Below are 9971 nucleotides of genomic sequence, written 5' to 3' on the forward strand. Positions count from 1 at the left end.
CAGATTGCAAATTCAAAAGGCCGCATCCTCGATCTTATACTTGCAAATGACATCGCTTTGCCTAATGGTACGGTTTCAGAAGCCATCGAACCACTGACTTCTATTGATATTCATCATCCAGCCATAGAGGTTGCATTATCCCATACGGTCCCAGTTTCATACGAAGCGGTGCATGATAACACCAGTTTCAATTTCCGAAAGGCTGATTTTGCTGCGATGAATCAAGCTCTACTTGCTATCGATTGGAGTTACCTTAATTCATTCCAGAACTTGGATGATGCTGTGGATTTTTTCACGAACGCTGTAAGCAGTATTATCGCTGAACATGTACCTCTTGCTGGAGCTGCACAGAAACCACCCTGGTCAACCAATCGCTTGCGAATGCTTAAACGCCACCGTTCTTCGGCCCTTCGAAAATATTGCAGCAGTCGTTCGTTGCACTTAAAACTACAGTTCAATCGTGCAAGCCGAGCATACAGGAACCACAACCGTTTCTTGTACGCTCGGTACATAATTCGGATGCAGCGCAACCTACGTACCAACCCGAAGCAATTTTGGTCGTTTGTCAAATCTAAACGTAGCGAAGAGGGTCTTCCTTCGTCAATGTATCTAGGAAATCTCTCTGCTGACGCAACTGCTGAAAAATGTGAACTCTTTGCATCCCAATTCAAAGTGTCCTTCAATAATTTCGCTGCGCAACCTGCTCAAGTTGAAGAGGCAGTTCGAGATACTCCACAGAACGTCTTGGACTTCGACAATTTCTACATCGATGAAAATGAGGTTGCGAGGGCAATAAGTAAACTGAAATTCTCGCTATCTGTTGGACCTGACGGAATTCCTTCAGCGATGCTGAAAAGATGTACTTCTGCGCTATGTCAACCTTTGATGAAACTCTTCAACCTTTCGTTTCAACAAGGAGTGTTTCCCTCGAATTGGAAATCATCATTCTTGTTTCCAGTTTTCAAAAAGGGGGATAAACGAGATGTCAGCAATTACCGTGGCATAACCTCCTTGTGTGCATGTTCAAAGGTATTTGAAATCATCGTGAACGACGTTCTTTTTGCCCGCTCTAAACATTACATTTCGGTTGATCAGCATGGATTCTATCCAAAAAGGTCGGTTGCTACAAACCTTGCTGAATTTACCTCTCTGTGCATTAAAGCAGTCGATTCTGGGAAGCAGGTGGACGCTGTCTACATGGACCTGAAGGCTGCTTTCGATCGGGTTGATCATAACATCCTTCTGAAGAAGCTGGAGAAGATTGGTGTAACGTCTGCTTCAGTGGATTGGTTCAGGTCGTACCTAACCAACAGATCCTTGTGTGTAAAAATCGGTTCAAGTCAATCGGAGATGTTCGTTAATCAATCTGGCGTACCACAAGGGAGCAACCTGGGACCACTGTTGTTTTCCTTGTTTATCAACGATGTGTCACTGATTCTGCCACCGGGAGTGCGACTTTTCTATGCTGATGATGCTAAAGTCTACGTCATTGTAAACAGCTTTGAAGACTGTCTCGAACTGCAGAATATCTTGAATTCCTTCGAAAACTGGTGCACAAGGAACTGTATGACTCTCAGCATCGAGAAATGTCAGGTAATCACGTTCAGCAGAAAGTTCAAGCCAATCGTATATCCATACTCGTTATCCGGGCAACCTCTAGCGCGGGTACAACGTATTCGAGACTTGGGAGTTAGTCTCGATCAAGAACTCACTTTCCGGTTCCACTATGATGACATCATCTCTAGATCAAACAGGCAGCTTGGATTCATTATGAAAATTGCTAGTGGATTTCGTGATGTTTTCTGTTTGAGGTCATTGTACTGTGCTCTAGTACGGTCAATTCTGGAATTTTGAGCAATCGTTTGGTGTCCTTATCACGATAGTTGGATTACACGAATCGAATCTGTACAGAGGAAGTTTGTACGTTATGCTTTCATGAACCTTCCATGGCGTCATCCTCAGCATCTGACACCATACCAGGATCGTTGTCAACTACTCGGAATAGAAACGCTGAAAAATAGACGTCAAGTTGCTCAAGCGATGTTCGTCGTTAAAATCCTCAGGAATGACATTGATTCACCATCCTTACTAGCAAGAATGAATATCTACGCCCCCGAACGTTTACTACGACGACGAAATTTCCTACAGTTTGAACCCCGCAATACCCTATATGGACAGCATGATCCGGTTAGATTTATGTCAGCTACCTTTGATGAAGCTTTTCATTTATTCGACTTCAACGTACCGGTGTCCACGCTGCAACGACGGTTTACTGACTATTTTCGTAATACTTGACTAAATTTGTGTAATTTTATTTATGTATATTTGTATGAACCCTACATTATGTTATTCATTAAGACAAAAAAGTGTCAGATGAATTATATCAAATAATAATAATAATAATAAATAGTAGTTATAAGTAGTCTTCTTCTTCAAATTTAAAACAAACCAATCCCACCAAGGTGGTCATTCTTAAAACAGGCCTGATAGGACTAGGAACTGTAATTAATAATAATTGAAATATCAAAAGAACTAAAGTTGAAAAGACGCATCTGTGTCACTTGATAAGTAATACATGTAAACCACACGCTATGTTTGAAGGCACTTTTTTTGCAACTTTCATGTACCTCAGTTTTTTCTTCACAGGAAGTTAGTATTGATCCTAACAATCATTTTTGTGAAGGTTTTAAAATAGTTTATCTTGGGTTTTTTGAGAAAAAGTGTTGTGAAGTTTACTAAGCCGTTTACAAAGGTGTATGCGGACTGTTGATGATACAAAACTTTTACGGATCGAAACAAATTCAGCTGAAAATGATTCAAAAAGGGATTGAAGTAGTCAAAATACTAAGATTCAATGATGCAGTAAGATTCCCTTTTCGGAACCGTAAGATATCATAGCTTTGTCATGATCTCATAATGTTTAAATTTATTAATAAAATAATTAAACAATGGTTTAGTCCCTAAATTTACTATTATTCTGCCATTCCATGGCAAAAGGATATAGTGGATTTCAGAATATGCACACTTAGAAATACCCAATTTTACACGTGACGGAATCCATTTTTGACATACAGGATGAGACGTAAAAAAAAAACATGTCATGTAAAATTAAGTGCTCAGAGACTGAAAATTTCGAAAGTACGTTTGATTGAGCTGAATTTCGCGTCTATTATGACTCAATTTTATGTCAAAATTGACGCTCGTATATGTGTATATTTCCTCACGTTTAAAAAAACTTTTTACAGAGCATCATTGAAATTTATATAATGTTGCTATAGTTCACAGAACTCTCTTGAACTTCGTTGAACTTACCAGGAGGACATTGAACTCCCCTGAAGGTCACAAAACGTCCCTGAAGTTCACAGAATTTTCCTCAAGTTTTTAGAACTTCTTTTCTAAAGATCAAAGCACATCTTTTTAGTTTCAATCAAGGTTGCAAACAGGCTTGTAATTGCTCATTACAGCTAAAATGCTATTTTTCGTAATTATGAAACTATGAGATACTATAATGATAACTTTAATTTGTAAGAAGCAAGAAGAGGTGGAAAAGTTGGTGTAACTAACGATTTTATGATCGCTGATTGCTCGCTCATCGCGTTGCTCATCGTTACAGCTAATCGCTAGTTGTGACCTTCTGATAGCAAAACTGACAAATTTTATATGTCATACACAAACTTTTCCACCTCTTCTTGCTTCTTACAAATTAAAATTATCATTATAGTATCTCATAGTTTCATAATTACGAAAAATAGCATTTTAGCTGTAATGAGCAATTACAAGCCTGGTTGCAAATACTCATTTCAGCTAAAACAATGTTTTTTTTTAATTATGAAATAATTAGATGCCATGATCATATTTTGAATTGGTAGGATACAAAAAGAGGTTGCAAAGAATGTGTTGCACTTCATGAGAGTCACAATCAGCGATTTTTCACACACTCACTCACTCACTCACTCAGCGATCAGCAAATCGCTGATTGTGACTCATAGAAAGCAAAATTTACAGGTTTGATGTTTCAAACGCATACTTTGTAACTTCTTCTTGTAAGTTACAAGTAAAATATGCCATCATACCATCTTTTGGTTTTATTATTCTGAAAAACGTTATTTTAGCTGAAATGAGTATTTGCAACCTAGGTTTGAATAATTTTCCTGAAGTTTTTAGAGCTTCCCTGAAATTCAATGAACTTCTCTGCAAGTTGTTGAATTTCTCTGCTTCTTTGGAGGAACATCTTTAAAGTTTTCGTAACTTTCCTAAAATTTAATACAGTTCCCTATTGTTCGCAAAATTTACTAAAAAATCACTGAACCTTCCTGAAAGTTTTCTTAGGAAAAATATTGGAATTGCAATGAAGCTCTAGCAATTCTGTAGTAATTCAATGTGGGGGCTACCTAAACTCACTGCGCAAGAGTGGCTAATCTCATGTGAGCTTAATTCCTGTATAATCGACATTATCGGTTAAATGATTTTCGAAAAAAATCGTCATGGTTGTCAGAATTTATTTTCGATCTCTCCGTTGAGTCAAACATCTCTATTTATTTTTAAAAATCTTAGCAAATTTTCCACCCCTCAGGATGTTTTGGTGACAAATGCCATCTTCGACACCTACTGAGTACGGGATACAAAACTTCCGGATACCTGTCATATCCTTTATTGAACTTTTTTTACAGAGCAGCTTTTTTGAAGCACATCAAGCGAACTTTGTATTTTCTTCATGAGATTTTTAAATTCTACACGATACATTTATAAAAAAACACTCAAAACAGGACTAAAATCAATGCCTACTATGAAAACGTGGATGTCACTAATTGTCCTGCTCGTTTTTTTTTTCTCTTTTACTCTTATGAGGGAAGAGAAATTAAATAAGATGTGGTGTTTTAAACAAATATAAAATGATTTTGCGCAAAGTCGACAAAACCAATATGGATCTTACTTACAACGAGAACTTCTTTAATGCCATTTTGATTAATGCAATCAATTTTTGAACCTTATTTAACTGCATTTTTTTTCAATTCATAGTAGTTTTGTGTGGCCCATAGTCCATATTCGTCTTCATAATCGGCTATTTTAACTTCAAAACACGTTTTCTCAAAAAACCCAAGATAAAATATTTTAAAAACGTCACAGATTTGATTGTTATGATCAACACTAACAGCCTTTGAAGAAAAATCTGAGGTACATGAATGTTGCAAAACAAGTTCCTTCAGACATAGCGTGAACCACACAATACAAGAAATAAAGATCATTTAAAGTCAAAAAAAAAAGAAGAAACGACTATCAGTTATTCTCTACCGAAGCGAACAGCTAAACTATGGCACCGAAAACCAGTGGAAAGGCCGCCAATAAGTCCGGAAAGGCGCAGAAAGTCATCGTCAAGGGAGAGAAGAAGAAGATGAGACAGTGCAGGAAAGAAAGCTATGTCATCTACATCTACAAGGTGTTGAAGCAGGTCCACCCGGACACCGGAGTCTCGTCGAAGGCCATGAGCATCATGAACAGCTTCGTCAATATGACATCTTCTAACGTATTCCTGCTGAGTCGTCCCGTCTGGCTCAATACAACAAACGCTCGACGATCACCTCCCGCGAAATCCAAAGTGCTATCCGTCAGCTGCTGCCGGGTGAGGTGGCCAAGCACGCTGACTCTGAAGGAACCAAGGCCGTCACCAAGTAAATTAGTTCCATCCAAACAATCAATCGGCCCTTTTCAGGGCCACAAATCGATTTCCAACGTGAAAGAGTTTTTGATGATTTATTGAACTTTTAAATGTTCGAAAGCAGCGTTAGCAAAGTTCGCGACAAGAAATCAGTTGATTTGCCTTATGAAAATAATGTTGACAAAAAGAATAAGAGGTTGCATCCATCCGTACGGTTTTGACGGAGGACGTCTGTGATTTCTATATGGGGGTACACATTGTGAAAACCGAATATGGAACATGAATTAATTGTGACACAGAGCATGGATGGCGAACAGACCGAGCAGATAGGCCTCGCTGAATTCCTGTAGGGCCATTAACGGCCGAGCTCTGGAAGCGCAGATCGGTCTTGAAGTCCTGGGCGATTTCACGGTCCAGACGCTTGAAAGGCAACTTGCAGTCAGCAGCTCGGTCGATTTCTGGTAACGACGGATCTCACGCAGAGCGACTGTTCCTGGCCGGTAGCGATGAGACTTCTTCATTCCTCCATCTGTTTGGAGGGAACCCTTTCCTCCGATGGACTTACGAGCGGTCTGCTTGGTGGATGTGGTGATGTAGATACGTTGAACGCAATCTGTTGAATAAAATTTTTAATTACCCAGCACAATCATGGGCATTGGCTCCAAGCAATATTTCATCAGATTCAAGACAAATCTGTACGATAGCAAATAGAACAGAAAATGAAAATATAGAAAAGAGGTAAGGAAAATAATTAAAATATGGTTCAGATTAATACCTGGCTGAAAAAAGATACACATTACCATTTATTATATAAGACCACGTAGTCCTACGTCACCATTGCGTACAACCCCATAGGGCTGTCCCTTGTAGTTTTTTAAACTTTTGGAGGTATTGTATTCCCCTGAGTTTGTTGTACTCCATTATTATAGTAATCTCTCAATACGCGAAATCTCTTATATATGCGGTTATAGCATTTGAGTTAACTTATTTCTTAGTGTTCAAGTACTTACATTTGTAAACAGCAGTCAATGTTAATCTATGAACTAAACCCTACGAAAAAGGGATCTTTTCTTATGTGGTATTGATGCATGTTTAACATTTCGCGGCCGTCAGAATCAACGCGCCTACGTCTACGGAGCTTACGCAGAAGTGATACGCAATTCGGTAGAGCTTGTCAAGCACTTTTGAGTTTATGTAGTATAGAATTTGTTCGGTGCGGTCCCGAAATCTTGAAATGATTGATACGTTCTTTAAATTAACTAATTTGATACAAAGCACACTAGTATATAAGTAGAATATCTAGGGAGGAAACCAAAATTAATCAACTTGCCAACATAGGCTACCACATTTATTTTGGTGGCACTCTTTAAATGATAATAAACCTTTTTTTCTCGCTTCGGTTGTCTCGCACGGCTTTTGGAATTCGCGCGGTTTTCGTAACTTACCTAATTTAGATATTTCGTTCGAAACGGATTTGCTTATTATATCGGTTTACTACACGGATGTATCTACGCGCACACGTCACAGCATATTTTCTATAACTATCTTGAAACAATACACACGGAATCCAGTGTTCAAGCGGTCAACATAGGCTAGTCCTTCTGCTGTATTGTCAAAGATAGAAGCAAAATTTATTCAAATGGGTCAAGTCTTGAAAACTAAGCTGTCACGCAGCTCCAGCTTGATAGCCAATAAAAAAACAGCAGTATTATAAAATCTTAAACAAGCGGCAAGCTCAGAATACTGCCTCGACAAGATAAATCCTAAATCCTTTTATAGAAAACGAAACTAAACCACACAGCTTAATAATATTCACTTGTAGCATTAATATTATTTTTTAACGAAATTTACCAACCGACTGACTTTGTATTTTGAAAATAGGGCAGTGGGTGTTCAATTTTGTTTTTATTTTATTTACTGTGCTTCTTCACTAATGGAAAACCTTTCACGAAGCTCGATTCGTACTCGCGTTATTGTCAACTGGGTGAAAGAATCCGAAGACAGCACAAAAAGTGTTCGGAAGCCGGGAGGCACCACCACAAGAGAAAAACAAATCAACAACCGAAGGAGGCAGAGAGGATAAACAGCTCGTCTCGAAGCAAACTCATTTAGAAGTTTCGTCCTACTTCCCCTTAAGTTCTGCTGGCTTCATCTGGAACTATCCACGGGAAGTTTTCACAGAGTTCCTCTGGAAATTGCATTCAACTTTTCCCGGCTGTTTGCTTCTAAGTTCCCGGAAGCTGCAGCTAGCTTCCTCCGGAAGTGTCTTCTGGCACCTCTGGATAGGTTCTTCCCATTCCCCGTAAGGAAATCGAAAATTTCCTGGGCTGTGTGGTCACTTTTAGAACAAATAAAGGAATTCTTGGGAAGTCAAACTAGTTCCCCGGGACTTTAGAAATGTGAATTTGGGTAAATTTCCAGGGACCTAGGAAACAATAATTTTAACTGCATGACCTCCCAAAAAATGAGTTCGTAGGCCATCCTGCCTAAAAAAAAACGGACACCAAACAAATGATAGTCATTGGAGACGTATTGCAAAAATTTAACCCATACTGTGGAAGCTTCTGAAGATAAAACACAGAAATTAACATGCTGAATGGATTTTTCGGATAAACCATAACTCACTGATTTTCTTGCTGAAATTGTATATGCTCAAAATACTTAACATACTGTAAATGCACACATTTCTATGGAGCCAGCGTAGTAGTCGTCGTGGGTGCCGTAAGGCAGGCCTGACGTTCCTGATCGAAGTTCGTACCGGCGGTACAACTTTTCACCAGATAGACAAACTTTGCTCCCGATAAGTAGCACTGATAATACTTGCTGGCATCCGAGTGCTGGAAATTACCCGCCTTTGGGCATGTAAAAACGCAAGACGTACCGTCGAAGTTGGAATAGGGCGCACACTGCAGCATGCTGATGCTCGTCACAACATCTGCTGTGAACCGACAGTATGCAAAGTACTGCTTGCTAGTGCCATAGTTGGAGAAAATTTTATTCTGATCACACTGGACCGTAACGCAATCCGTGGCGTAAATCTTCTGCTTGCACATATGGGTTACAGCATTGTAAACGTAATTCGGGGGGCACTCGTGCACAGACGAAGCCTGATCGATTCCTTCGCAGTAGTGGTAGATTTGACAATTATTGGGATCTGATGAGGTAAGAAGAAGAAGAAGTATGAGATCTACTTAAATTGAAACATCATCATGTGCGTAATTCACCTGGGTAAAATCCAACACCAGTGCAGGTCATCGAAGGTGGAAAGCATTGTTCTGAGCTATCTGGCGTGGCAGAGCAGGCACCGTTCACGCAGAAAGGAGTGCTCGGCGAAGCTACCTTGCAGTCTTTGTTATCATAATTCGACCCTAAGCACACCAATACGTTGTTGCAATCACTGCACGAGGAATACGCGTTGACACCGTCGCACGATGCGGTAAATGCAAATGAACTTATTGATTGATATGATGCACGACTTACTAGCCTTCCTGGAACTTCCAGCTGAGCTACCGAGAGCGAGAGCAACGCAGCGAAAAGTAACACTTGGAAGGCCATTTTCACGGATATTTTAATATGAACTGTGCTTTGCTAGGGCTTTTATAGTAGCTTGAGGTAGTAATTTGCTTACGATGAAAATTTTAATTAAGTGGCATAAATTAACTTCTGAAAGGTCTGTTGACGAATTACGTTACGCATACAAATCTTAGCGATAACATCCTCCCTTTTCCTGCAGTTGATACAGTGAAAAGTTCGCTACTGAAACTCCCCACCCTCTCCGCATTAGAGCATTACGCTAGTTGCGAACAGGCCGTAAGTGCGTCATGTTTCATTGATAAGAGATTTTCGCCAAAAGCCAAAACGTATTCAAGGTCATTTTTCCGAAACTACTGCAGGCTGAAGGTGGTTTTCGCAAATAAGATACGAGTTAAGCAAACATTTATGAATTTTATGACCAGCGTGGTTTGGGGCCCACAATCACCTTATCTATGCATACAATTATTCCTATTTGATTCTAAAGCCGGGCTAATCTAGGTGTGCTTCGAGGAACTCAGAAGAGTGTGAAGAGTTAGATCTCAGCAGAAAAAATTGTGATCTCTTGGATTTGTTTTTTTTTTAGTATCTCTGATAGATTTTAATGTCACAATTTCAGGATAATGCGACGAATTGAATTTTGTACATTGGGGACTCAGTGAGTTAAGGCACGATATTATCAAGCCGGAGGCGGTGGATTCCCAGTCCCGTCGAGGAAATCTTTCGAGTTGGGAAATTTCTAGACTTCACTGGGCAAAGACTGAGTGTATGAAAAAGTGCAGCA

The 9971-nt window shown here is 39.5% G+C and overlaps 2 protein-coding genes across 2 annotated transcripts; one reads left to right on the forward strand and one right to left on the reverse strand.

Annotated features, from left to right (window-relative positions):
* The first annotated feature begins 5311 nt into the window (after window positions 1-5311).
* On the forward strand, window positions 5312-5673 carry LOC135711635 (histone H2B-like). Its single transcript, XM_065234504.1, has 2 exons — window positions 5312-5545; window positions 5611-5673. The coding sequence occupies exons 1-2, from the start codon at window positions 5312-5314 to the stop codon at window positions 5671-5673; spliced, it is 297 nt and encodes a 98-aa protein (XP_065090576.1).
* Window positions 5674-8328: 2655 nt separating this feature from the next.
* On the reverse strand, window positions 8329-9211 carry LOC135711578 (uncharacterized). The gene is made up of 2 exons (XM_065234453.1): window positions 8881-9211; window positions 8329-8810 (listed from the first exon to the last, which is right to left on the reverse strand). Exons 1-2 carry the CDS (start codon window positions 9209-9211, stop codon window positions 8344-8346), a joined length of 798 nt encoding a protein of 265 aa, XP_065090525.1. The 3' UTR covers window positions 8329-8343.
* Between the last annotated feature and the right edge of the window lie 760 nt (window positions 9212-9971).

Source organism: Ochlerotatus camptorhynchus, unplaced genomic scaffold, assembly GCF_037179485.1.
Source record: "Ochlerotatus camptorhynchus isolate MF236.1 unplaced genomic scaffold, CSIRO-AGI_Acam_v1.1 ptg000434l, whole genome shotgun sequence".
Classification (NCBI taxonomy): Eukaryota; Metazoa; Arthropoda; class Insecta; order Diptera; family Culicidae; genus Ochlerotatus; species Ochlerotatus camptorhynchus.

What these genes read in the sequence shown, in the direction of transcription:
- LOC135711578 (XM_065234453.1), bottom strand. Translation starts at nt 9,211, where the DNA reads ATGGCCTTCCAAGTGTTACTTTTCGCTGCGTTGCTCTCGCTCTCGGTA. An exon ending in TGGTGTTGGATTTTACCCAG is followed by an intron (nt 8,811 to 8,880) that starts GTGAATTACGCA and finishes TTACCTCATCAG; the next exon opens with ATCCCAATAATTGTCAAATC.
- LOC135711635 (XM_065234504.1), top strand. Translation starts at nt 5,312, where the DNA reads ATGGCACCGAAAACCAGTGGAAAGGCCGCCAATAAGTCCGGAAAGGCG. An exon ending in TATTCCTGCTGAGTCGTCCC is followed by an intron (nt 5,546 to 5,610) that starts GTCTGGCTCAAT and finishes GCTATCCGTCAG; the next exon opens with CTGCTGCCGGGTGAGGTGGC.